This window comes from Nycticebus coucang, chromosome 12 (assembly GCF_027406575.1).
Source record: "Nycticebus coucang isolate mNycCou1 chromosome 12, mNycCou1.pri, whole genome shotgun sequence".
Taxonomy (NCBI): Eukaryota; Metazoa; Chordata; class Mammalia; order Primates; family Lorisidae; genus Nycticebus; species Nycticebus coucang.
In genome coordinates, this window is record NC_069791.1 from 4084032 (window position 1) to 4111743 (window position 27712).

The 27712-nt window shown below is 41.4% G+C and overlaps 2 protein-coding genes across 6 annotated transcripts in view; both read right to left on the bottom strand.

Moving 5' to 3' along the window:
• Nucleotides 1-14235: 14235 nt before the first annotated feature.
• LOC128562607 (bcl-2-binding component 3, isoforms 3/4-like) lies at nt 14236-16330 on the bottom strand. The gene has a single exon (XM_053557728.1). The coding sequence runs from the start codon at nt 15592-15594 to the stop codon at nt 14530-14532; it is 1065 nt and encodes a 354-aa protein (XP_053413703.1). The 5' UTR covers nt 15595-16330; the 3' UTR covers nt 14236-14529.
• A 9629-nt stretch (nt 16331-25959) lies between these two features.
• The window catches only part of MON2 (MON2 homolog, regulator of endosome-to-Golgi trafficking), a 111258-nt gene continuing 109505 nt past the window's right edge, over nt 25960-27712 (bottom strand). For all 5 annotated transcript variants that reach the window (XM_053555230.1, XM_053555231.1, XM_053555233.1 and 2 more), the window contains one exon: nt 25960-26638. In XM_053555230.1, the coding sequence (XP_053411205.1) occupies nt 26475-26638 (164 nt within the window). In that variant the 3' untranslated portion in view covers nt 25960-26474. The remainder of the gene's footprint in view (nt 26639-27712) is intronic.

Below are 27712 nucleotides of genomic sequence, written 5' to 3' on the forward strand. Positions count from 1 at the left end.
CCACACATGGTAGATATTACAAATAAGGAACTGAGAATAAAGAGTCACACAGCGATTAAACTGCAGAGAGGAAATAACTCCCTGGCTCCTGACTCCTAAGCCCTGGCCTCCTCTTGCACCGCATAACTCACGGTAGAATCATCTCATGTCTGTAGGTAAGTGGTGGCAATGGAAAGATGGAGGCATTGCACTGCTGAGGTGCTGAAGTCACCAGGTTTCGTCCATGTCTCCTCAATCAACCAACCCCCTAACCCACAGCAACACCCCCAGTTTCCTGATTAGTGACCCATCTGGAGCCCCATAATGAGTCAGCATGATGTGACTCTGAGTCTACCCGTATTTCTGATGCCACCTCACTTCTCAGAGACAGCTGTTTAATACTCAGGAACAAATGAAGAAACTAGGAAACAGGAAAGAATAACGGGAAACTGAGCAAAGAAGGAAAAAAGAGACAAAAACTAGAGCACGTTTTTCTGTGTAAGAGGGAACAGCTCGGTTTTGTGGAACACCGAGAAAGCCACACATACTGTCTGCTGCGGGATGACCAGAGAACCTTGTTCTGTGAAACGTGGAAATAATGATTTTCTATTATTTACTTGGCCTCTTTAAACCTCATCCTCAGAGGAAATATATCTTTGAACTCAAATTCAATATTTGATCAAACCAAACAATTAAAAATGTTAATTAGAAACCAACAAAGCCAAAATCAACAAAGCCTAAATATTAAGGAAAATTCCAGGGCCCGGCATGGTGGCTCATGCCTATAATCCCAGCACTCTAGGAGGCCAAGGCAGGTGGATTGCGTGAGCTCACAGGTTCAAACCAGCCTGATTCAGAGCAAGACCTCGTCTCTGAAAATAGCCGGGCGTTGTGGCAGGCACCTGTAGTCCCAACTAATTGAGAGGCTGAGGCAAGAGACTCGCTTAAAACCCAAGAGGTTGAGGTTGTTGTGAACTGAGATGCCACAGCACTCTACTGAGGGTGACAAAGTGAAACTGTCTCCAAAAAAAAAAAGGAAAATTCCTCTTCTGAATGAAAGTTCCTGAGTAATAAATTCGTTCTTAAGGTTAGATGGTTTATTAAGCCTTTGCAAGCTTTTAGTTTACCGGAAGATGTTATTATTGATAGAATTCAGTTTTCCTATGAACTTGGTGTTATTTTCACATCTAAGAAAGCGTATTGTTGCATTATGAGACATGGCCTAAGATCATGCAAAAACCTTCCCTAAAGTCTGGCAATTTTCCCAGGCTTTACAAAATGTATAGCTTCCAACTGTTGTTGCAACCAGCCTTCAAAATAAGGGGTTTCTGTAACTTACCTTACTGAGGGAGGTGGGTGGGATCACAGAATGATACTCAATTATTGTTAAATAAAGAAATGTATATTTATGTGTATGTTATCTGACTCAGACTTATCTGAGCAACTTATTTTCCATGGCAAAACAATTCAAGTAAAATTGTCTTATTTTCTGGACCCCAATTCCTACTAAAACCCTCTTCCTTTGGAGCTAGACTCCAAAGCTTCACAGATGGCCCATCACATGGAGAGAAGCAGGGACAGACTTTTAGCATAGTCTTCTACATTGTATCATACACCTTAAAAAAATTGTAACTTTTGGGCAACACCTGTGGCTCAAAGGAGTAGGGCGCAAGCCCCATATGCCGGAGGTTACGGGTTCAAACCCAGCCCCGGCCAAAAACTGCAAAAAAAAAAAAAAAAAGGTAACTCTCCATGAGAAAAGAACATGATATGTCATGGCCTGAGTTTCAACTTCAGGATCCTTATCCAAAATAGACTCAAGTGGACAACGGAAGTGCTTGAAATTTTCTGCTTATGGCATAAACATTGCTATTGCATCATCCAAGTAAATAATGTTAACACTTTAGCATTATTCATACCAGCTATCTAATCACTCTGTTGTTTTTTTACTTAGGCAGGTCAGTTCAGAGTCCAGAAAAAGGGTGGGGAGATTTTAAGGGTAGAGGCCCTGGTGAATGAGAAGCCAGAGTGAAGTCACTGGAAACCATGGGTAAAGATAATGCCACTGCCAGGGAGAGAGAGTGATGGAGACTGACACGTACAAACAATAATTATACGACAGGCAGCCTTGTGTTAGGTATCTGGCACATATGGACAAGTAAGATTCAGAGGAAAGAGAATTTTTGTGCTTACTTATAGTCATTCAAGCTACATTCAAATATGTCTTTATGTTGTTTTATTATATGATTTATAGTTAAAAGAAAAAGGAGGAAAGGATGAAGGAATGAAAGGATGAATTTACTTGAGTAAAATATCGATGTGGCAGAAGGTGAAAATGTATTCAGTTTTAAATTTAAAAATATTACACTAGTGGCTCCAGTTTTCTGCTGGTGTATTATAAATCGCCCCAAACCACAATCATTTTCTCATTGTCTCTCATGGGTCTAGGGTTTGGCTGGGCTGGTCAGGCAGCTCTTGCCCAGGGTTATTCACACAGCTGTCATCAGATGGTGCTGGAGTTACTGAAGGCTTGCTAGTCACCCAGCTGGAGCCTGGGCTGAGAAGACTCCACTTGGCCTCTTCTTTCTCTTTGTGATTCTCCTACATGGTCTCCCCAGTGTGGTAGCTTTGGGGTATGTGGTTTTCCTACATGGTAGTTCAGGGCTCCAAAGATACATGTTCTGAGAAAGAACTCAGCGGAAGCTGTCTCACCTCTTACCGCTCCATCTTAGAGCCACACAACAGCTGAGGCTTTTAGTCACAGGCACCACCCAGACCCTATCAAAGAATTAGTGAACACATTTTTAAACCACCACATTATTTACATTCTTCCCACATGCAAAATACACTTACCTGCTCCACCCCCTCCCAAGACCTTTCAAAATTCTCAACTTGCAGGACATTAGACTCAGGCTCAAGGTGCAGAATTTTACCCCTGAAATCAGATTCAGATGTTGATATAAATCCTTGTGTGTGGCATTCCTTCAGGTCTAAAAACCTGAAGAGATAAATCATCTGTCCCTCGCACACCCCATACATGCTACAAGGTAGGATAACCACCATAATCCCATTCAAAGTGGGAGAACAAGCATAAGAGGCATGTAGCCGTCTTACTTGAAGTGGAGAGTTTGACAAGCCTGCTTCCTGACTGCAGAAGGTCCAGGATCCAAAGGTCTTTTCATTTTGAAGCCATTATGTTCCTTATAGTTGATGCTAGAGATATTTCTACTAGTACAATTTTCTTTTTTTTTTTTTTTTTTTATTTTCTTTTTTTTATTGTTGGGGATTCATTGAGGGTAGTACAATTTTCTTAAAAACTTTGTAAGCTGCCTATGAATCTTATTGGAATTAACTTCTACTAAATAAAAGCTACATCCACAGATATTTTTACCTTGAACTCCCTGTAAAGCTGCTGTAGATCAATGCCCTTGTTTCTTAGAATCCCTGTTGTTTAATGGAGAGAATCCTAAGCCTTACCCTTTTGTCTTTTTTTTTTTTTTTTTTTGCAAGAATCCAGATGGCACCACTTTAAATCTGAGGTCCAAAGAAAGAATTTTATGGTCAAATTGCTAGCTTCATCTTCACTTTGATAAGTTCCTGTGAAAGGATCACGGGTTTGACTTTTGTCCTGAGTTTTGTTTTTTTTTTTTACTTTATGAATATTCTGCTGGAAGAGACTAATAGTCACAAAATGGTTTTATTTCTAACCCAGCAAGTCCTAATTCTTTTACATTTCCTCTAAATCTGCTTGAAAACTGAGTAACTTCCTGCATAGCTCATCAGCCTCTATTTGTATTACACACAACTTGGAGAAACAAGGGGAAACTTTCAAACTTCAGCATGAAAACCCCATTGAGGCTGACCCATGAGTTCATTAAGAACACTTCCTATTTTCACATTATCACAGGTAACATTTTTGCTGACACGGTGTTGCACTCATCTGCCACCTGAAGAATGACTTGGACCCCACTTTAGGTATAAATCAGATGATTTATTACACCTGCGCAGGCGGGTTGCTGCCCCAAAGGGCAAACAGCCCCGAAATGAGGAGCAGGCTGATTTTTATACCATTTTTGTGCTGTGTTGGCAGGCAAGCTGGCGAACACAGAAGCAGAACGTGGTCAGTTATCTCAGGGACGGGGTTACAGAGTTGACTCAGGGGAGCTACAGCATGGCTGTTGGCAATGGGACAAACTTAGTTTGAGAAACTAAGCTTGAGAAAGCTTTCACCATTGTTTTACCTGTGGCTAGGAGTTTTGGGAACTCAGAGAACTTCCTTATTCTATTTTGAAACCTATTCCTGGATTTCGCTGGGGGGTGGGGAGGTAGTTGAGATGTGCGGGGACTCAGGCTGAGACACTTAGGGGCCTTTAGGGGCCTTTTTGATGGGTATTACATTCCCCACTGGTATTTTTGGGAATCAAATCCTTGATTCATTTGTGTTGCTGGGAAGGGGCTGATAATGGGTATGTATTCAGGGTTGGGCAGGGAACTTTCATTTTTCAGGTTCAGGTGAGTTCAGATATTCTCTAGGCACAAACTCTCTGAGTTTCAGCAAGGTTATGAACAAAGTAGTTCTAAACATTTTGGATGGTTCCACACTGACTAAGGAGTACACACTTTAATTTTTTTCTCTAGATAAAAACTGCAGCAAAGACCTAATAGACACAGGCCCAACATGAATAATGTCTAAAAGTTCATATTTACTCTTACACTTTCATATTCTCAAAACCAGAACCAGAACACTTTCTCATATAGTTTTTAACAGGCCTGTGGGTGATCTAACACCCCAGAGGTTGATTGGACGTTTGCTTTCATTTTAATGGTGTTTCTGGTGATGGGTGTGAAAACACATTTCTGGGAGCCCCCAACTGGCCAGTAGGGCTGAGGCTCCCCATGCCTCCAAAAGTTTCTGACAGGGCAATAGCTTGGCAACCTGAGGTCCCAGTCTCTTTGGCCTTTCCTTAGAGGCTCTACACAAATTACAATTGAATTTAACAAACAGTTACATGTTTTTCTAACAATTTACAACAAATAAGTACAACAAAAATACCATAAATAATTATACTAATGTCTGCAGACACTAGTTAAAATCAGATGTTAAAGTGGCTTACCTCCAGAGGTGGACTTACAGGTGAATTTAGGAGTGATCCTCAGCCAGTCTCCTGAGGGCTTCAGGTTCTCTGAGGACCCTGGGATGTTTTCCAGGGAGCGCCTCCCCTCAGAGAGACCACAGCCTGTCCCCCTCCTGGAGGTCGCCTGAGGATCAGCAGAATACATGCCAACCACAGTAATGCCAAGTGGCTGCTGTTTTAAAAGTAAAGAATACTGTTTCTTTTCTTTAGTTCTAAATGAGTAATTGATCTTGGGTCTTTTGCTGAATGCTAGCACTTACCTTAAGACTATTTGTAACATAGCAACCATAGTTTTTTAGCAGTCAAAAGGAGGCACAGTTTTACTAAACTTTGTAGTAACTCTTTAATTGCTGGAAAGAGAGGGTTTTAATCAAGTGGGTTAGGGCAGTGGGAGACATAGGGGCTAAAACAAATTGTACATTGACACATTGATAGACAACAAGAAAACAGAGATGTTGTCACTTAGACCTGGAATTGACCAATCTTCGAAAGGAATTTTGACAAACCATTGGAAATAGCAAACACAAATTTAACAAAGAACTCACACACACTAGCCAAACAAATCAAAGACCCACCCTCTGTGAGTCCTAAGAAAAGAAACTGACAGACTAGGGACTCACCCTCTGTGAGCCCAAAGGACAGAAAAAACAGACAAAACGAAGACTCACTTTCTGTAAGTCCTAAAAGGAAAAACTTGAAACAGACCAGAGACTCACCCCTGTAAGTCCAGCATTAGACAGACCCGGGACCTGAGGCATTAGACAGACCAGGCAGACTTGAGACAGACTAGACACAAAGAAGACTGACAGGTTTCACACAATCTCACTGACATGGAAGAGGAAGTTCACCAAGAGACAGAAAAAGGACCAAGAAACCAAGAGAAACAGACTCACATGATACAGACCTGGACTCACATCCATGAGCCCTGCACAGACCTGGGATGGGAAAGACATCTCCCCCCCGCCCAAGGGACCAACCATGTAGTTACATCTAACTGGTCTGGCCCCCCACCCCAAAATCTCTAGAGATCCAAACAAACTTACAAAAATCACCCGGGTATTACTGATTAATCACCAATTACAGAAGTTTTGGAAACCTATGCCCTGGCTCCACACGTCTGAGGACTCTGGGGGCAGAGGAATGTCTCTCTGAGGCCTTCCCCTGGAGCCTTCGGCAGCAGTGGGCCCAGGTTGGGGTCCAGGGGTGGTTATCTCACTGGGACCTCCAGAAATGTTGTACTCATCTGCCACCTGAAGAACGACTCGGATCCCACTTTAGGTATAAATCAGATGGTGATTTATTACATCTGCGCAGGCGGGTTGCTGCCCCAAAGGGCAAACAGCCCCGAAATGAGGAGCAGGCTGATTTTTATACTATTTTTGTGCTGTGTTGGCAGGCACGCTGGTGAGCACAGAAGCAGAACATAGCCAGTTAGCTCAGGGACGGGGTTACGGAGTTGGCTCAGGGGGGCTACAGGGTGGCAGTTGGCACCGGGACAAACTTAGCTTGGGAAACTAAGCTTGAGTAAGCTTTCACCATTGTTTTACCTGTGGCTAGGAGTTTTGGGAACTCAGGGAACTTCCTTATTCTATTTTGAAACCTGTTCCCGCATTTTTCCCAGGGTGGGGGGGTTGAGACGTGTGGGGACTCAGGCTGAGACAGTTAGGGGTCTTTAGGGGTCTTTTTGCTGGGTACTACAACGGGATTTTCCTCCCACTTCCACTTTTTCCTCACTTTCCTTTAAGTACCCACCAAACCTCACAGGTCATGCTTCTTCTGTGTCTCTTGAAGGCCTTTCTAACTGATCCCTGCAGCCCAGCTCCAAAGCCACCACCCTGCTTTAGGCTTGTTATACTAACACTCCATTTCCAGGTCCCCAAGTCAGTTTGGCTTATCTGTTCTTATGTAACAAGTCACCCAAAACGCTGGCTGAAAGAACTCTTTTTCTTCTGCCTTGCGGTTCTGGACGATTATTGTTCAGGCATCTCCCCAGCTGGCAGGCTGAACGGCAGGTGCTGGAATCCTTCTTGGGCTTGTTTGTGGCCACCTTGCCTGATTTGGGAAGACGGAACTTGCAGGGGCAGGCAGAGCAGGCTCTGAGATGCCTAACTCAATGTGATGCTCCCAGAGTCCCTCTAGCTTCCATGCCATCCTCCTGGGGTCCTTCCAGCCTCAGTCCATGCTGTCCTCCCGGGGTCTCTCTGGCCTCACTCCCTGCTGTCCTCCTGGTGTCTCTCCAGCCTCACTCTGTGCCGTCCTCCTGGTGTCTTTCCAGCCTCTCCCCTTGCCGTCCTCCCAGGTCCCTCTAGCCTCACTCTGTGCTGTCCTCCAGGGGTCTCTCTAGTGTGGCAGCCCTACCTCCAAATGCAGGGGGAGGTGGAGAGGGTCGGGAGAAGGGGTGGGGCCACTGCAGGTGGACAGGCTGGGCCACCGTTTATGACTCTGCCTCAGAAGTCACATAGCGTCATTTGTCATTCTCTACTTAAGTGGTCACAAAGGCCATTAAGGTCAACAGAACACAGACTATTATTGTTTTTGAGACAGACTCTTTGTTCCCATCAGTAGAGTGCTGTAGCGTCACAGCTCACAGCAACCTCCAACTCCTGGGCTTAAGCAATTCTCTTGCCTCAGCCTCCAAAGTAGTTGGGACTACAGGCACCCTCCACAACGCCAGGCTATTTTTTGTTGCAGTTGTTGTTGTTTAGCAAAGACCCGGCTAGGTTTTAAACCCGCCACCTTTGGTGTATGTGGCTGGCACAGTCACTAGAGATACTAAAGATGTCAAAGATTTTGCATACATGTTATTAAACCACCACAGCTGCAAAAATAAAAGGATAAAAAGGTAAGCTTAGGATAGGTTTTTGAAAAATCATAGTATATTCTATGGTGGTGGTCCCCAACATTTTTGGCACCAATTTTTTCTTTTATATTTTTATTATTACTTTTTTTTTTTTATTGTTGGGGAATCATTGAGGGTATGAAGAGCCAGGTTACGTCGCTTGCATTTGCTGAGTAATGAAACTCCCTCTAGTAATAGGGGACAGATCACGGTGGGGGAGACCTAGATCCCAGCCGACCCAGTTTGCGGTGGGGTCCGCACTTCTACGAGAACCGAAGAGCTGCTTCTCCGGCAGGTGGCCCCTCGGGAGGGGATGCGCGTGATGGGGAGCAGCCCTGCACCCCGAGGCTCTGCGCACCTGCCACCAGCTGCAGCCTGTGCAGCCCGATTCCTTACACACTGAGGGCTGCTCAGGTGTCACATACACACAAATGCATTAAATCATTTCAACTTTTGTTTTCTGAAAGAGACCTATTTCTTTTTTGACCTATTGAGAGACTGGGAAACTTGTGAGGAAAGCCCACAAGTTCTAAACTAGGGGTCTGCTAACTATGGCCTACACGCCCCTGTGAGACCACCACGCTCTCCTTGCTTACCTTTTCTTACATTAACCGAATACTTTAAGACCTGACATTTTGTCACAACCACCTTTATACATTTCACTGACCATGATTCTTGGAGAAGAGGAATATTATTTTTACCAGTCACATAAAGGGATACAAAAATTATTCTTTAATAGAGAAGAAAAAAAGGGGGGTGGGGACATGACAGACATGATAAAGGAAAAAAGATGGACCCTGGACCAAAATGCCAAGAACTCATTTTGGAACTTTCATACTAACTTTTTGGATAACATGTTTTGTTTTTGTTTTCTGACTTTCCTGGAACCCTTGGAGAATGCTGAATGGTGGAAAAAGAGTGGTGTGGTTCAGATTCCCTGTAATGAAGGACGCCATGAAACAGAATTAGGAGTTTACAGAGTATATTTAGTTAACTTCAGAATAATGAATTCCACAAAGCTCATGGTCAGCAGAGAATACTAACAGTATTAGTTCTAGTATCTATAAAATAGCAATTATCATTAACACTAGAAAATGTCCCTATATGTAGTAAATTCACGTTTGAGTTCAAAGTCTTAACTCTGAAAAACAAACAACAAAAAACCCTCCAAATTTTAACTCTTGAGTCTAGATGGTGGTTTATTAAGCATATCCATGGTAAGAGATACTAAATTAAGATGCTATTGTGAGGCTCGGCCTGTACCTTAGTGATTATGGCGCCGACTATGTGCACTGAGGCTGGTGGGTTTGAACCCAGCCTGCGCCAACTGCAACAACAGAAAAAATACCCAGGCGTTGTGGCAGGCACCTGTAGTCCCAGCTACTTGGGAGGCTGAGGCAAGAGAATTGCTTAAGCTCAAGAGTTTGCTGTGAGCTGTGACACCACAGCCCTCTGCTAGGGTGACATAGTGACACTCTGTCTCAAAAAAAAAGATGCTATTGTGATGTATACCTTGAAATAAAAAGCAAAAATACCAGTACTTCTAACTTTATAAGAATTCTCTTGTGTCTATGAAGATGTTTCCATTAGTTTTATTTCCTTCAGTATTATTACACACACGTGTGTATGTCTAGCATGTGGTAAGCATTTAATAACATGATAATTTCTATGCTTAGTAAAATGTGAATCAGTTTTTTGGTTATAATCAAATTATTGGTTATACCTTTACAGTGTGCTAAAATATTCAAAGTAAGGATAGTACTCAGTCAAATATTTAGATTACTAGATTGGTGGTGTAGATATAGAAGAATGAGCTAATTGGTAAGAATTAATATATATTAATGGAAACACTGTGTTCTGTATTAAAAACATACGCAGTGATGGTTAAGAAAAAAATTAAGAGATTAAGTATTAATAGAAACACAAAAATCTAATTGTGGAACAATTATTATAGTTGATCACTGCACACTTGAACCTGCATAAAGTAAGTAAAAAAGAGACTATGCTTACTGTGCTTTGACCTTCTGAAAATAATTAATGATTTTTAACATTTTTCACAGCATACCTAAGATCCTCTCACAGCACACCGGTTTAAATCACTGATCGAGACCTTTAAGAGTGCACAATGAATACTGTAGCAGATGCCTGACTACCTTGTGGAGAAATTTAAAAACAGTGCACACATTTCGTGATGTATTCTAAACATTTTAAGAGTTCAAAGAAGTGGGCTGGGCATGGGTGCTCACACCTATAATCCTAGCACTTTGGGAGGCCAGAAGTTTGAGATAAGCCTGAGCAAGAGCAAAAGCCTGTATCAACAACAAAAAATTAAGCTGGTGTGGTGATGCACACATGTAGTCTCAGCTACCTGGGAGGCTGAGGTAGGAGGATCACCTGAGCCCAGGAGTTGTAGGTTTCATTGAGCTGTGGATGACACCTCTGCACTCCAGCCTGGGCAAGAGAGTGAGACCCTGACAATCAGCCCAGCAGTCAACACATACATACACAACCATAACAACTTCAGTTCTGGTACTAGGGCTCTAAAGCAGGTGGCTGACTAGAACTCAGATTTTAGAACTAGAAAACAACTCAGGTGGCCTGTGAGTCACTATGTCCTCACTATATGTTTATAATTACTATTTTAGAGAGATGTATTCCTATTAGAATGCAAATTCTGTAACATGGAGATCTTTACTGCATATCCTTTTGTGCTAATTATTATACCCAATACTTTAATAGTTATTAAATTACTTGTTAAATAAAATGAATGAATGGATTTATCTGGAACATATTCATTCTATGAGTTTCATTAAGTAACAAAGAAATTAAAGGCAGACAGAATTCTGACAATTTACCTAAAGTCTCATTAAGTAGTAGGTACATGTGTTTTAAAAATAGGAAAATAGGCCAGGTATGGTGGCGCAAACCTGTAATCCCAGCACTCTGTGAGGCAGAGGTGGGTGGGCTGCCTGAGCTGAGTCCCAGACCAGGCTGAGCAAGAGCGAGACCCCCATCTCTAAAAGTAGCCGGGCACAGCCGGATGTTGTGGTGGGCACCTGCAGTCCCAGCTACTCGGGAGGCTGAGGCAAGAGGATTGCTTGAGCCCGGAAGTCTGAAGTTGCTGTGAGCTACGATGCCAATGCACTCTACCAAGGGCGACAAAGCATAAGACTCTGTCTCAAAACAAAAAACAGGAAAATATATTTTAATTTGCTTTATGTATGTTCTTAAGAGATTAGTCAGCTCCTTCTGCCATCTATTACAGTAATATTAACTCAGTGTTAGTGCTAAGAGTGAAACTAGCCCATGACCTGTACCTATATGGTTTCCTGTTTAATTAGGGCATTTAAGTATACTGTGCACAGCATTGTTAAAACAGCAACCTCTGAATCTTCATACTCCTTAGTACTTACGTTCAAAGTGAATGAAACACCCATAATTGTTTATTACTCATCCAGGCAGCAGTCATGCAATTTTTCTTCAAAATAGAGCATTACAACTCTATTACAACAAAATACAGCATTACAACTACATAAATGATCCAAATTGCCAGTGTCTGTGGACACTTTTCTGTCCTTTAATTTACACTTTTTTGACCCTATTTGGTTTCCTGAGAAACCCTAACCTCTCTGATAAAATACTCTGAATTATGGAACTAATGGAATTTGTAATCTGACTCAAGGATATGGTATATTTTCAGAAAGTATTGTTTGACATACAGTACTAAGAAGTAGAGACTTACCCTTAAAAGCAACAGAAAGTCTGCATCTTAGAGTTGTTCATATCTGAAATAACTAAAGGACTAAAGTTATACTGCTGGGTGTCAATGGTATGGGTTAGAAGGTCCTATTCACAAATTCAGCAGCCAGAAATTGTTTAGGCACAATTCCATCACATTTGAACAAAATAATGCTTTTAAAGAAAGGTAACTGGAAAGTGGAAATTTAACCCAAAAAACTATCACAACTTAAGAAACACTACATTCCACACTACACTAATATTTCTCCTAAATTCAGAGGCCACCTCAGCATCACTGGTAGAGAACACAGTATTACAATGTAAGTCTAGACTATCACTGTGGACTGCAACTGCCACAGCTCCAAGATCCCAGGGCAACAAACAGAACTGAGAACTCTTTAAAACTTCTACAATTCATTAATGCTTTTCTCACCTGAAGTACCTTTTCTGTTTTCCTTTGGGGCAATGACCGAATGGTACCCACCAGTGATAACCTAACAAAAACATCTTATGAAATTCATTAGATAATAACACAGGTTAATTTTCATATTTTTGCCTAAGTATCTAATTATCAGAGACACCGGCACCGATGGCTTTTTGGGTTTTATGGCATTGGTCACAATTCTTTTACCGATCTGATCGAATTCATGTTTGAAGATGACTGTCTTACTTGGCTTTTGTTGGATTAATTATAATTAATTATAAGGAACAGAAACATACTTAAATACTAGTATCTCCTCTGTCAGCTTTCCTTACCAGGGAGGAGGTGAGGTGTTATAAACAATAGGGGGAGACTATGCCAGTTACACAGAAATCTCAGCCTTCTTGCTGAAGAGCTAGTCTCTGCTGTCAGGTCCCTCTGGTTAAGAATCCTTCTGGGGCTACTTCACAGGACACACTGCATGAGTGCACCCTTGCTGTCTTGTCTACCTGTCAAAGGCGGTTTTATTTTAAATATCTTATAAACAAAATTGATATATATAAGATTAACAACCAGGAACTCTTAACTTTGAAGCGTGAAGCAAAACTGTGCTCCTGAAGAATCTTCTTCATATGGTGTGTCTGGAGTACTGTAATGTTTGTTTTCTCCACTTCCACCTGAGGATGGGATTTATTAAAATGTCACTACCGTAACCCAGCTTTTCTTTGGTCTTGTAGGTATTTATTGAGAAAGGCACTCAAAATACTGCTTTGTTCCTTCTCATCAGTGGCTTTTTGCAACTACAAATTGCTCAATGCTTCACAGCAGACCTTTAACAAAAAGTTAATAGTACCAAATAAATTTCAATAAATACGAAGACTGGAAAGCTGTATTTTTGATAAAACATATTCATCTTGTACCAAACTGTCAACAATAAAAAATGTTCAGTTGGTAATTTTCATCAATGTGTAGAGAAATGTTAAACAGCTGATTTATTTTTAAAACAGGAGACTAGACCAGAAACATTAACTACGGGACTTAAAAATTAGCTGGTGTCACTATTTTCTCTTACAACTTAACAAGAAAAACATGGAAGTACCTTTACTTCCAGCAAATCTAAATAAAATATTACTACTGTGTGAGCAATGCATAGTTGTGGATGAAATTTACTTTAAAAACACAAGATAAAAGGACGTAGAGAATTTATTTGCTGATCCATTTAAAGTTCAATAATTACTGGCAGAATTTGTAATACTTTAGGGCACAGATTAACAACTGTTGATTTTCCATAAAAATGATGATGGTGCAGTGGGTTCAATGATTATTTCTGATGGTTGAATGAAGTGTTTTGACAAATGAAATTACAGTACAATTAGTTTTATTAGTTCCTCTACAAATCAATTTAACATAGCACCCCAAAGGTTTTTGGTGTTTTAAGAAAACAGGCGCTTTTAATAAAGTCTTGAGTTTGCTCTTTGATATCAAGAAAGGCAAACTTAAATTACCAATAACCAAGTATACTCTGCATTTTAAGATTCAAGTTAGGTTCTTCCCATTCCTTCCCACAGAGAAGCGGCTCCATCCAGATGAGATCAGATAAAGGTCACACTTAAGGCTAAACCAAAACCCAATCAAGATACATTTGCTAGTCACTGTCAAATTACAAAAGTACCAAACTCCTATTGAAGGGGAGAAAAAGATTTTATTGATCTTGTTATTATTGCCTAATTTTTTCAACGGAACATCAAAAACCACAGAAAATTGCTAACAGTCAAAGCTAATTAATCCTCGTGAATCAAATACCAGTTTTTAAAAAACGTACTAAAACTGACCACCTAACCTACTTCTCGGGGAAAATAAAAAAATACAAGTCTTTTCCAGCCTCCAGAGTTTTTAGAACACCAAGTATCCAAACCACATTTTCTCTACAAAAACTGTGCTTTCTTATCGGGACTCACTCTTGAATCAAAACGGGCGTTTCAAACCTTCCATCCTTTCCCCCCCAACACACAAAAACGCAACGGTATAAACACAGCGCAGAATCCAAGGCCAAAAGACCAACACCCCACCCGCCACACTAGCAGAACCGGAGCACCCAAGTTAAAGGGAGAACAGAAACAAAATCGCTCACAGCAGTTTTTATTTATTTATTTTTCACGTCTTACATTAAAAAATAAGTCTGAAGAGTGCAATTAACCACACATCCTAACTATCTTCTCCTGGAAGGAGTCGCGAAGTTTAAACAACTCGACGTCGTTGTAGGCGCCCGCTGTTAAAGGCACCGCTGACTTGACCGAGCGAGCTCTTCCGAAAACCAGACCCACAGCACCAGGAGCAACTGCGAGTCCGGGTGGACGGCGGGCAGCCCGAGCGCTCCCACCGCGGCCCCGGCGGCGAGTCCGCGGGCGCCGTGACCGTCACTCGGGCGCTAAGTTATGCGTCGGCATGTCACAGCACCCCGCTCTCCCCGAGCCAGCGGCTCCAACGCTCAGCTCCAACCCACGCTCCCAGCGAGTCGCCGTCCGGCTGTCCCCGTGACCGCTCGCTCCGGGACGGCGCGACACTAACGGTTTCCGCGGAAGCGGGCTGTCCCCGCGCCCCCGCAAACAAAGGGGATTCCCAGCCATTGTCCTCGGCGCGCTGAGCATCACCAGCACTAGCAAGGCAGTAGCTTGCGCAGTTATCTCCACAGCGGGCAATGTCACAGCCCGACCAACAGCACAAACTACTACCTCAGCCAGGGCCCTGGTGTCGGGCGGCGCGGGACCCCGGCGCTCCTCGTCCTCCGCCGCCGCCGTCCCTTCCCCGCCGCGTCCGGAGCCCCCGCCCCGCCCCGCGCTTCCCGCAAACTCCGCGCGCCGGGGTGGGGGCCGGGGCAGCTCCCACGTCAGCGGCCGCTCTGAGAAGGGGGTGGAGGGTCCCGCAGACAGAACCGCTGCTCCCCTGCCCCGAGGAGAGCGCGCTTCCCGGGGCCGCTCCGGCCAGAAGATCGGCAGCGAGAGCGCCCTGGACGCCAGCTGAGGCTGGACGGCCCCCGAGAGGCGACGAACGGCGCCCCCACGCGTCGCCCGCTCGGGGCCACGGCCGCGTCTCGGGGCTGCGCCGCCCGCGCCCGGGGTGGGGGCTGGGCGGCCGGCCAGGTGCCCGGTCCCGCCCCCCGCCCGGCTCTCTGCGCCGGCGAGCCCGGGGCACGTCCCGCAGGGGCGGCCGCGGGCCCCGGCACCGCGAGGCACAGAGCCGGGAAGTGCCCAGGCCGCCCGTTCCCGGCGTCCCTCCATGAGATCCCGTGCAGCTCTGCAGGAGGCGAACGCAGAACACACAAAAAAAACCGTGAAACTGAAGCCGGGTTGGGCGGCGATGGCGGCGCGAGCAGACACACGACCCGCCTCGCGCTCCGCTGCTCCAGTGCGTCCAGGCGAACCATAGAGATCACTTAAGAGGCGCGCGCGCTGCCCCCGCCACGTGACCGCCCCGGCCGCCATCTTACATCCGGGGCAGAGGAAGCGGCCCGTGCCCCGCCCGCCGACTCCGACGTGCCGCTGGAGTCTGCCAGAGAGTTGAGGCACGGCGCCACGTCACCGCAGCGCCGAGGCCGCGGGACCGGCCCTTCGCCCGCTCTGCGGGGCAAGGTGGGGCCGTCCGACACCCAGACGCTCCCCTCTCTCTGCCTGCAGATAAGATGGCGGCGCCTCCTGCCGCCTGGTGGACACGTCGCAGCCCGGCCGGGCTCCGAGTTTCCGGCACCTCCGCCCCTCCCCGGCGAGGGCGCGGCCCCGGGCGGGCGGCGCGCCCAGCTCGCGCTAGTGCGCAGGCTCCTGGAGCTTTGGTTTGGGTTCGTTTCTTTAGTTTTTAGTTTTTTTAAGGCTAAGTTTGGGAGAAGGCCGACTGGCGTGAGTCCTCATCCACCCTAGGCCTAGGCAACTTACTTTTTTTTTTTTTTTAATTATTTTTGCCTCTCATTCAGGGATTTTCGTAGGAGATTAAATTCTTTCAAAAGAAATGTTAGAGCTTGTCAGATAAAATACGGGATGCCAGATACGTCCCATGTACTAAAACTGATATATATCTGAAATTCCAACTTAACTGAGGATCCTGTAGTTTTATTTTAGTCTTCATTACACGTAACAAAAGGAAGGAATGGAGGGAAATGAGAAGCGGCAGCCACAACTTGGCGCTGACTTTGATTTCACAGAGGCCAGCAGGCCAAGGTCTGGAGCAAAATTTGACAACAATGCATACGTAACATCCGTGTACAATTCCTTTTCTGCAAAAAATTTTTTTTTTCTTTTAATTTTTTGCTGATACAGAGTCTCACTCTTGCTCTGGATTGAGTGCTGTGGCCTCAGCCTAGGTCACAGCCACCTGGAGTCAAGCCATCCTCCTGCCTCAGGCTCCCAAGTAGTTGGGACTATAGGAACATGCCACAATTCCCCCAGCCAATGTTTTCTATGTATTTTTAAAATTTTCAGTACAGAGGTACTGAGACTTGCTCAGGCTGGCCGTGAACTCCTGAGCTCCAGGGATCCTCCCACTTGGTCTACCCAGCGTGGCAGCTTAGTCGCACGAGCCACCTGACCCACCCTGTGTTTTCTATTTTTTATTTCTTAAGCTATCACAATATAATTTTGGACAACAGTTCCTCTGGGCCAAGAGTCTTATTGCAAATTAAAAATTAACACTTTTGTTTCTATTCTATACAGTATAGATCAATTTCTTGTACAAATTTTTGAATTACAAAGTGACCTGCTGGGCCAGGTGCAGTGGCTCACACCTGTAATCCCAGCACTCTGGGAGGCTGAGGCAGGTGAATAACTTGACCCGGGGAGTTCCAGACCAGCCTGAGCCAGAATGAGACCCATGTCTACTTTTCTATTTCTAAAAATAGAAAAACTTGCCAGTAGTCCCAGCTACTTGGGAGGCTGAGGCAGGAGGATCACTTGAGCCCAAGTATTTGAGGTTGCTGTGAGCTTGACGACACCACAGCACTCTTCCCCGCTTTCTGGCAGGGGTGATACAGTGAGACTTTGTCTCAAAATATAAATTAAAAAATAAGAAATGATCTGCCTGACATGTCTCAATATTCTTATGTGCATATTCAGAAAATAAAATATAGTTGGATATGCTTTTTGACAGATAAATGTTATGCTAATGTTAAACATTTTAAAGTCATATGAAGGTACTTCATTTGAGATAGCCAATCTGAACTATTTTTAAGTATTTGTACATGTGTATGCATATATGATACACTTGCAATTAAATGCCTTACATGACAAAGGATAAACTGTCCATCATAATGATTCTTACCAGAAAATCTGCAGAAACTTCACACCATCCAGTACTGATAAGCAAAATTTGGGCTGCTGTGGCATCATCTCAGCCCCCTAACTGCACAGTGGATCACGTTATTCTGCACCATGGCAAATGTCCTTTGTCATATGGCATAGATTTTTAAATAGCCATTAAAGGGTTGTTTGATTTCGGTATACAGATTTGTTAGGGAAATAAAGTTTACAACAGTCATCACACCACGTTAAGGGTATCACTTAGATTCCTCTCCAGTTAACCTGTTTTTGACAGTGCTGACATCAATATACTCACTATCCACAATGTTCTGTTACCATCAACATTTTATTGTCCTCCACCATATCCAGAATCTAAGTATCCTTTCCAAATAGCACCACACTCAGTCATATCCTTTATCAACACAAGAAAAACCACCAGTTTCCTATGTTAGCTTTCTGTACTACTCCTATTCTCTACCCTGCTTGTAACTTAGTTTAACTTCTTTTGTTTAATAATTTACTCTTCAAAATAATCACTCCAAATCCCTGCCATCTCAAAGCTAAACTACTCTCCTCAGCTAAAGGATTTCATGAATGGCCTTAACTCCTCACAGCCAACCTTGTTTCCCAGGACCAAAGTGGCCCGCCCTCAGTTTCCTTCTAGTTCACAGACCTGCCTGTTCATGTTGTCTTTGGCTGAAATACCCTCCTATATATTCTTTAGACCAGTGTTTTCAACCTTTTTTATCTCATGGCACACTTGAACCTATAAACTTCCATGCTTAAATTAATTCTTAAAAGTATAAAAAAGAATATACTTACTGTGCTTTGAACTTCTTTCAAAGATAATGATATTTAAAATTTTTCACAGCACACCTAAGATCCTTTCACAGCACAACAGCACCCTGGTTGAAAATCACTGCTTTAGGCTTGGTGTCCATAGCTCAGTGGTCAGGGCACTGGCCACATACATGGAGGCAGGCATGTTCGAACCCGACATGGGCCTGCTAAACAATGGCAGCTACAACAACTACAAAAAAATAGCAGGGCCTTGTGGTGGGCACCTGTAGTCCCAGCTACTTAGGAGGCTGAGGCAAGAGAATCACTTAAGCCCAGTTTGAGTTTGCTGTGTGCTGTGATGTCACAGCACTCTACAAAGGGGGACATAGTGAGACTGTCTACAAAAAAAAGAAAAAAAGAAACAGAAAATAACTGCTTTAGGCTCTTCCAAAATCTACCTAGCCATCAAGGCCCATTTTCAGATCCATCTAAGGTTTCCTATTTCGTGATCCTATATTAATTGTCTTTTATTGCACTGTGTACACTTGTTATATTCCCTGTAAACTGTGAACTCCATTAGTCTTGTATTCAGCATTTTATGTTCATGGTTTCCTTGACTAACTGTAGTAAGGACCTGAGAGCCCCTGATGATTTCTGTCATGTACGGCAAGCACAGAGTTATGAGTAACAGAGCAGATTCTTTATACTCAGCATGTGTTGTCCAATACAAGGGTCCTTACCATGGGAAGGTACAGGGTTCGGCCCATATTTTGATGTGTTCCAAATATATTTTATTTCCCTAACTATCACAGACCATGTGCCAGGCACAGAGCTTCACAACACTTTTTTTTTTTTTTTTTTCAGTTTTTGTCCAGGGTTGGGTTTGAACCTGCCACCTCCGGCATATGGGGCTGGCGCCCTACTCCTTTGAGCCACAGGCGCCACCCTACAACACTCCTTTTTAAATTCTAATTAACAACTGTGTTAAATACCACTATGAGCTCCATTTCACACAGGAGAAAACCAAAGCCGTTTACTGAACTTGCCCAAGTTGACACGCTTAGTACAGAGTTAGGATTTAAACTGAAGAAGTCTGGCCCCAGACCCTGTGCTCATAACCACTATGCTGTTACTTACAACATCTTAAAGACCGATAAGATGCTTTAAAAAGATAAAATGTTTTAAACCTGGACGATAAAAAAAACTCAATGAAACTTGGGAGGTCACAGTCATTACACAAATCTTTTCTTCCACAGTATTTGAAGTTCTGTCCAACTATATTTATCTCAATGCCTAGTCTAAGAAGTAACAATTGCCTCACAAGTATTTTCAATTTATTTCAGTAAGGCTTATATTTTAATGGAGTGGGAATAATTTTTATAAAACATGAGACTAACATATTGGAAAGAACTGATTTTGAAAAAGACAGACATGGTGACCTACCCAGACTTCAGGTGTGTGACTCTAAGCAAGTCATTTCAACCTCTGATCCCTGACTTCCTCTTCTATAAAATGATAATAACTTTCTTGTAAGATGAATTGTGAGGTTTAAAAGGAATATGGGTAAAGCCCTAGCTTACATGTGCTAGGTACTCCAGAAATGGTGACTAAAATTAGGAATTAGAAAAATTGTAACTATATCTGGCTATACTACATACTAAGTAGGAATTTTTCTATTTCAAATGTTCACTGCATAACTCGAAAGGAATTTTAAAACAATTTTTCTTTGAAAGGTAGAGAGATGGTCTGTGACATGGATGTAGATAGGCAGTCTCAAAATAGTCTCACCAAATTAAAAAAATTCTCATAAAATAAAGATTAAAGGGGTCTAACCTATACTATGTTTTTTATTTGACCTAGCATTTTACTCAAAGTTCCAAATCTACTTTTTGTTTTTTTTTCATTTTATATATTAATGATTTTAACAAAGCCCTCAAAAACATTCCCTCTTTATTCCATACTCTTTTTTTCCAGATTGACGGTACTTGTTAAACTTCCTAAGCATATCTAAAACATTGCTTATAAAGTGTTTAAACAGACCCGATGACATGAGATGTCAATGATGTTTTGGGCCTAATGGGAATAAGAAAGCAAACACAGAGTATATTAAAGACAAAGCATTGATCAGATCTAAAGGTAAATGACCAAAGTGGTTATGATTTTCAGTTATAATGAAAAAACTAGTACTGCTGTAACAATTAAAAACCTAGAATCCTGCTTAATGGTAACTGTAAAGCAAATTGAAGATCTACACAATTGCAGTTACACCTATGTAGCTCTTCTGAGAAATCTATCCTTGATTACAAAGAAAAGTTGAGTTTGAGGCTAACAGACATTCATGATTATAATATGTAAGTGATACATCTCAACAACATAAAAATTGTAAAGAGAAAGTGTAACAACAGTGGTATTACTTTCAAGAACTGTGCTGGGAACTAAAAAAGAATCTCACAAAATTAGACAAATATATCCAGTCTGACATAAACACCATATGGTAACTGCTTTAAGAGACAGGAATTGTATGTTATGTGTTAAAATTATGACACAGAGGTAGTAAAAGCTGGAAAGCAAACAGAATTTGCAGTTGGGTCTTAAGCCTAATATTTTATTTTTCTGGATAAAAATAAGATTTCAATATTGTAGCTTTGCAATATTAAAGTTTTGTCTAGCAAAACTTTATACAAGGAAGCAGTTGCCATTATATTGCAAAAGTTTCCAAATAATGGCATGCGATTTAGCAGATCCTTCCTGGCTGCACCATTTATTGAATTTTAGTTTAAAATAAAACTTAATGTCACTACATTTGCAGCAACTGAAAATGGTCTCAAAATTCAGTAATTTTCTTTTTCTTACCCAAGGGGCTAGAATGAATCCCGTAGTATAATCAGGAATGTTTTAAGTGCTCTCTGGTCACTGTGAGCACTGAGCACGCGGATACCACACACCTTACAGAGACTCAAAGAGAACTGTAACATTCTAGGTCTTCCTATCAAAGAATACTGTTTTTCAATAGACAAATATTAATAGAAACAGTTGAAATAAATGGGCAATATGCTTCTTGAAAGTAGGCAGTGTCAGTATTATAAATCAATAAATAATACTTAGATAATATAAATCTACAATAGTTTAGTGCTTGCTTCGCAAAATAATCTCCCCGAAATCCTACTAACCCCCCCCAAAAAACCCTGATGTACATAAATTTTAAATACTTACCTTCGAGAAAAGTAGTATAATCTTTCTAATCACATAACAAAAAAAAGACATGCAAGCTCAGCTGCTATATCTATCATATTTGCAGTAGCCCCATTTTGTAAGCAGCTTGGCTGCTGAATCCTGTGCACTCAGAAAGACATTGGAGCTACGGTCTCTAATTACTTAGCCTTGTCCAGCTATTTCAAAATGGCAGAGGAACTTTACCTCTGCAAAAAGGCAACAGTGGCCAGAGTGAAAAGTATCTCCAGCACCTCGTTAACAGAACAGTAGTCAGCAGTGGTTCTACCGCGAATAGCTCTACTTCTTGCAAGGAACAGGGGAAATCAGAAGAGCTGAACAAAAGGCAGCAAAGAAAGAGGAATGAAGGAGAAAGTCAGGACAAGTATAAGGAAGAGGTCAAGGAAAACATAAAATTTTAACACGCACAAGAGGGAAGGAAAAGAGAAAAAGTGATGCCCAAGATCCAGCATCTTCTGATGCTGGAAGAACCAGCAAACAGACTTTCATGATTGTTAACATGTAACTGAGACATCTCAACAATGGAAAAATGGTAACGAGCTGAACCGGAAGCAGCAAAGAATGACTTAGTATACAGTAAGTAACAAGTTTATCCAACAACTTGAAATAATTGGTGATTTACACATTATTATTATTATTTTTAATTTTTTTTATTTTTTGTGGTTTTTGGCTGGGGCTGGGTTTGAACCCTCCACCTCCGGCATATGGGACCAGCGCCCTACTCCTTGAGCTACAGGCGCCGCCCTACACATTATTATTAAAAGGAAGCAGCTGTGACAAGTTAGCATGCCTAAAGTTAAACAAGAGGCAGTGTGGCTCATGGGTGCCTCCCAGGAAGAGATTACTGAGGATTTGCATTCACAAGGGGAATCCCCACGTGTTCTTTTTTTTGTAGAGACAGAGCTTCACTTTATGGCCCTCGGTAGAGTGCCGTGGCTTCACACAGCTCACAGCAACCTCCAACTCTTGGGCTTAAGCGATTCTCTTGCCTCAGCCTCCCGAGCAGCTGGGACTACAGGCGCCCGCCACAACGCCCGGCTATTTTTTGGTTGCAGTTCGCCAGGGCCGGGTTTGAACCCGCCACCCTCGGTATATGGGGCCGGCGCCTTACCGACTGAGCCACAGGCGCCGCCCGCCACGTGTTCTTTTAAAGAGCCGACACTCTGAGCTCAATTTTCCAATCCTGAAAATTGGATTTGTAAGAAATTTATCTAGCTCCTCTGAAATGGTTTGTAAGTCAAGATACAAAGATATCATCTTTCTTTCTGAATCTATAAAAACTTTTCATTCAGAATGAAAGCACTATTCTACTTTCCAGAAATGCAAAAATTTTAATTCAAAGGATCATAAAGCATTAAAAACTTTCCTGTTTACAAATTGGTAACACACCATGTGGTATGAACTCCTGTTCTTTTTATGAATGATAATTAAGAAAAAAAGTAAAATTCACTCTAATAATGTAGATAAATCCACCCCAGGAATACCAAGCATAGTCGAATGTGGTGCTTTATATGTATTATACAGGATCGGTTCATCTGCGAATGCTAAACCTAAGAGGAAATCTAAGGCAATGTTCTCACAGAGACCATTTTGTCCAGGTGTGCTGCAATTTTCTATAAAAAACTGTAACCTACAATATTTTGGGGTTGGACACTTGTACATTTCAGGGTCTTCCACATGTCCACTTAATTTCAATGGAATCACAGGCATGGGGCTCCCGACAGTGTCTGCTCCAGCCGGACAGACTCTGCCTACAGCAGTCTCCTGAGGACTTTGGTGCCCACCTGGATTATTTTACATTTGAGGAAAACAAATTAGTCATTATATAATAACTACACTGCCCCTGACGCTAATGTAATAATGACCACCTCATTTGCACAGAATATACTTTTGAGTTTTCTAACCTTGTTCAATATTTTATGCGGATTTGCCCTCGGTTTTCCTAACTGATCCTTTGGCTCAATGGCTACCTGGGACTAATGGCACCAAACTCTGACAATAAACAAAATACTCAAAGTCATACTGAGAAAGGACAACGGATACTTGGTTGATACTGGCTTGCTAGAGTTTAAGTGAATGCTTCCTCCAGAATGAAATATGCGCACTGAATTGTTCATCTCTTCCCTTTAGATGCTACATACAATTAAACATAGGAAGAGCCAGAACAATAATCATACAACACAGATGTTAGCTGTTAATCTAATAAAAAAAAAAATGAAAGCGTGAAAAGTGGCTCTCTAAGCCAGACTTTTATGCATTTTGTTTATTTTGGCACCTAACAGGCTCCTAATAAATGTCACAATTGTATACAATAAAACTAACAAAACTTTAACACCAGTTATAATGAAATACTAAGTAAGACATTACAAAACCATCTCCCCCTAACCCCCCGGCAGTAGTAGTATTATAGGAAATTAAAAAGTAGTCTATGTAAGTTAACAAGTTATTTTCTTTATAATGGAAAAAAACAGTTAGAGAAGGACTTTATTAGTCATCCAAAGTTGGCATATGCTTGTTGTCCTGCGATGTGTACTAGACAGGCACTCTCAGTAACAGGTCATGAGGTGAGGCTGAAACCCACGTCTAATATATATCACAAAGAACATTTTTACTCCTGTTTCAAGGGCTAGTTATAGAATCCATTTGTGCTATAAAATGACCTTAGCTTTGACAGCTTCCTTTTTGAATCTCTTGGCATCCAGTAATTTCACAGAGCCCTGTTCTTCTGGCCTGAAGAACCCAATTCATACGAATAGGACAAGGGCAAGGTGCTCACCTTTCCAGGGCTCAGGATATTTTAGAAAATGCAACCTATGGGAATGCTTGACTCAAGGAAACTGTAGTGACTGCTGGAGAGTGGCGGGAGATATTCTGGGCAGAAAACTCTCTCAAATAATTATACCACCAAGTGGGCAGCCCACTTGCCTGACACTAAGCTTGGCACTGATTATCACATTACGTGGTGTTAACACACGCAGCACATTCCAGCACAAGGTTAGAAAACTCAAAAGTATATTCTGTGCAGTATTCTGAATTGCTCGGCACAGTCCGGTACTGAAAGCTAACACAGCATTAGCTCTAAGTACTCAGTCTGAATAAATGTGTGTTGCATAAACTAGACTCATATGTAACTTTTTCATGGGAGACTATTCTAATTGTAATTAATCTGTTATTTCTGGAGAAGAGAGATATTTTTACTTCCTATAAATTCGTGGCAATATTTTTAACATGGTACTGAAATGGTATACTGTCCTTGTTATTATATTACAATCCTTAATCAGTGATTTATAGATTTTTCTAATTCCCATTTTAACACATCCAAACATAGAAAATAAATTAAATACACAGCTCAAGTGACTTTTTGTTTTTTAACAACTTTCTTTAAGGAAAATGCTGAAAGCATAAAATGCCATATTTTACCTTAATTTTTGGAGAAATTATAAAATAGAAATTCATTAATTTATGTAAATAAAAATGTCCCCTCAAAAAAAGTCCTCACATTTTTACAGATAATAGTGCAAATTAAATAATTCACAATTACAATAGCCTCAAAATTGTATCCCATTTCATTACCTAATTCTGTTATCTTCTTGCAGTTTTCTGATTATTCTAGTGAGGCTGAAATTTATGAATTCTATTAAAATCAAAGTCTTTATAGTACATTAAAATAATACTGAGACCGCTATGATCTCTTATGAATAATTTGTTTTAAACATCTTTGTCTTCATATAAATTATGAAGATTTAACTCAGAAGAAAAATATTATAATACCATAATCCATTAAATAAAAAATACAGTGAGCTAAGTCAAAGTATTGTAAGAAACAATCAAGGTAATAGACTCAAGAGCACTTTTCTTCTTCATTAGGATGGGAAAGTGAAAATAAAGTTAGCATTTTACTCTGTGACAGCAAGTTCACAGCACTTCTAAACACTTGCCTATCTCCAAAAATACACTTCTCATTGTTTTATAAGAACACGCATTTCATACTGTGAGTTAGCATAGTAATTTCTCTTCTTGAAAAGACGTTACAAAATGAAGCACTGAAATGAACAAAACCTCACAGGCAAACTTTAGGAAATCTGAAAGCATCTTGCCTGGATCATAATTAAAAGACAGTGACAAATGTTGTTAGTCAGGGGGAAAAAATCAGTACAAATATAAAATGCAAAAAGTTTTTAAAAACCAGACAGAATATAAAACAGACTTAAGTGAAAGCTTGGAGAGAGATTTAGAGAAATGAGGTGTGGTGGAGGCACAGTGCTACACTGTATCTCAAAGTGTTAGTCAATAACCTATGTTTCAAAGTTGCAAAATCAACAAATCAGAACGATCTGTTGCTTTGTTTACATGATCTTTCAGGTCAGACGTTTGTCACTTATACATTTAAAATAAGCATGAAGCTAAATGTATGATTACATGATAAGCTCATCTGCTGCATAAGAAGGCAAATTATAAGTAAAGATGTAAGCAAACAATTTTGTATTAATACAGCTTCAAGCATTTAACATTATCAATAATTAAAAAATTTAAATAATAAATACAACTATTTTATACAGAACTGTACCATTTATTATACACACAAGTATATCAGTTCCCTTTGTTTACAAAGGCTGGTTATGGATAATGTGGAATGTTACAGTACCATCTTGCATAAAATTCTAGTACAATTTTGTACTTGAAAAAGGGTGCAAAAACACCAGCCTAATAAATGTGACTGAATTGAAATATCTTTTCTTTCTTTTAGAAAGTACATCATTAATACACACACCACAGACTGTACATAAGCTCACTTTTAAATCCCCAACTGAAGACACAGCAGCAGGCAGACTGTGGTATTAACCGTCCCTCCCACCAGTTTAGTTTATTAAAAGCTTGCACTGCTCCTCATTCAAAAGCCTTTGTTGACATGTAAGCTTGTAAAAGAATTACCGATCCCAGGTAAGTACAATTTAAAGGAGGCCAACAACAGCTGCCGAGATTATTTGTCGTAAGAAATGTCCTTCCCACAGAAGACTCACTTAGGAGCAAACATCCTTTAGGATAGCCTTCAAATACACTGTAGCTGGTCAAGATTCTCCGTTTTGAACTCTGCATGCTGGTGGCTGCATGAAATCCTTAAAGGGCACTAGAGCCTCCTTGAGTGCAGAGCACACTTCTGAGGACGAGCAGGTGATGCATTCTACTAGAGTCGGGTATAAGGCAATTACTTGTGCCCACGTATTTCCATCAACTGTAATGCAAAAGTGTAAAGCCTCAAAAAAGGGTAGATTCAAATAGCAGAGCTTATCCAATTAATATAAAAACAACCCTTTAAATGCAATTGTTTAGAAAAAATTCTGAATAACGATTCTATAAGCTCACAGCTTTTCATTTTTAGATTTCCTGCTATATTTAACTAGGTATGGGAAAAACATATAGTCAGTGTGCAGTCATCAATACCAAGACATTTGAGAAAGTATATTTTAAATGGTACTTTGATTTGTGAAGGCTTGGGAAGCTAACAAAGTAATTCAGAGTATTATCCAAACCTTTGGCATTGCAGTGGGACTGCCAGAGAATAAAGTGCACATCTCAAGAACTATCCACAATTCAATATTTGTTTAGTTGTCTGGTAAAAATATAAATCATTTGAAATATGAAATACATTCAGTGATTTTTCTAATAATGTGTTTAATATTGGTTTTATAGGTCCATTCCTCCACTGTACTGTTCACTAATCTTCAACAGGCATCACTAGAAGTAGGCACCAGTGGGGAGGGACCAGTCTGCCTCCCTCTCCACTACTGTGAATACCTACCCTGTTTCCCCGAAAATAAGACATACTTACAGGAAAGATAAGATGTCCCCTGAAAATAAGACCTAGCGCATCTTTGGGAGCACACCTTACAATAAGACACTGTCATATTTTCGGGGAAACAGGGTAGTATGGCCAAACGCTACTTTCTGAATGGGCCCAATTAGCCACCTTCTTACACTCTGAGACCACACGCTGCATTTCTGTCCTTCGGGAAGCGCTGTGCATGGAGCTGAGCACCAATACACAACGAAACCTCACAGCTTTTTGTTAGACAGGAAATTCTTTGTGGAACACGTCTCAAATCTGTAGAGTCTGAAAGAGTCTACACTAGGTGTAAGGAGCTTTTTAGACTATTTTTCACTCTAATTTACTGGGTGTCAGTTGCTTAAAATTCTTTCTGAAAAAAGGCGTTTGGTGTTTGGTGTCCCTAGTCAAGTCATTTAATTTTTCTTTATCTCAACCTTGTCTGAGGTACAATAAAGGAATGAGTTTCTTAAACTAGTGTTC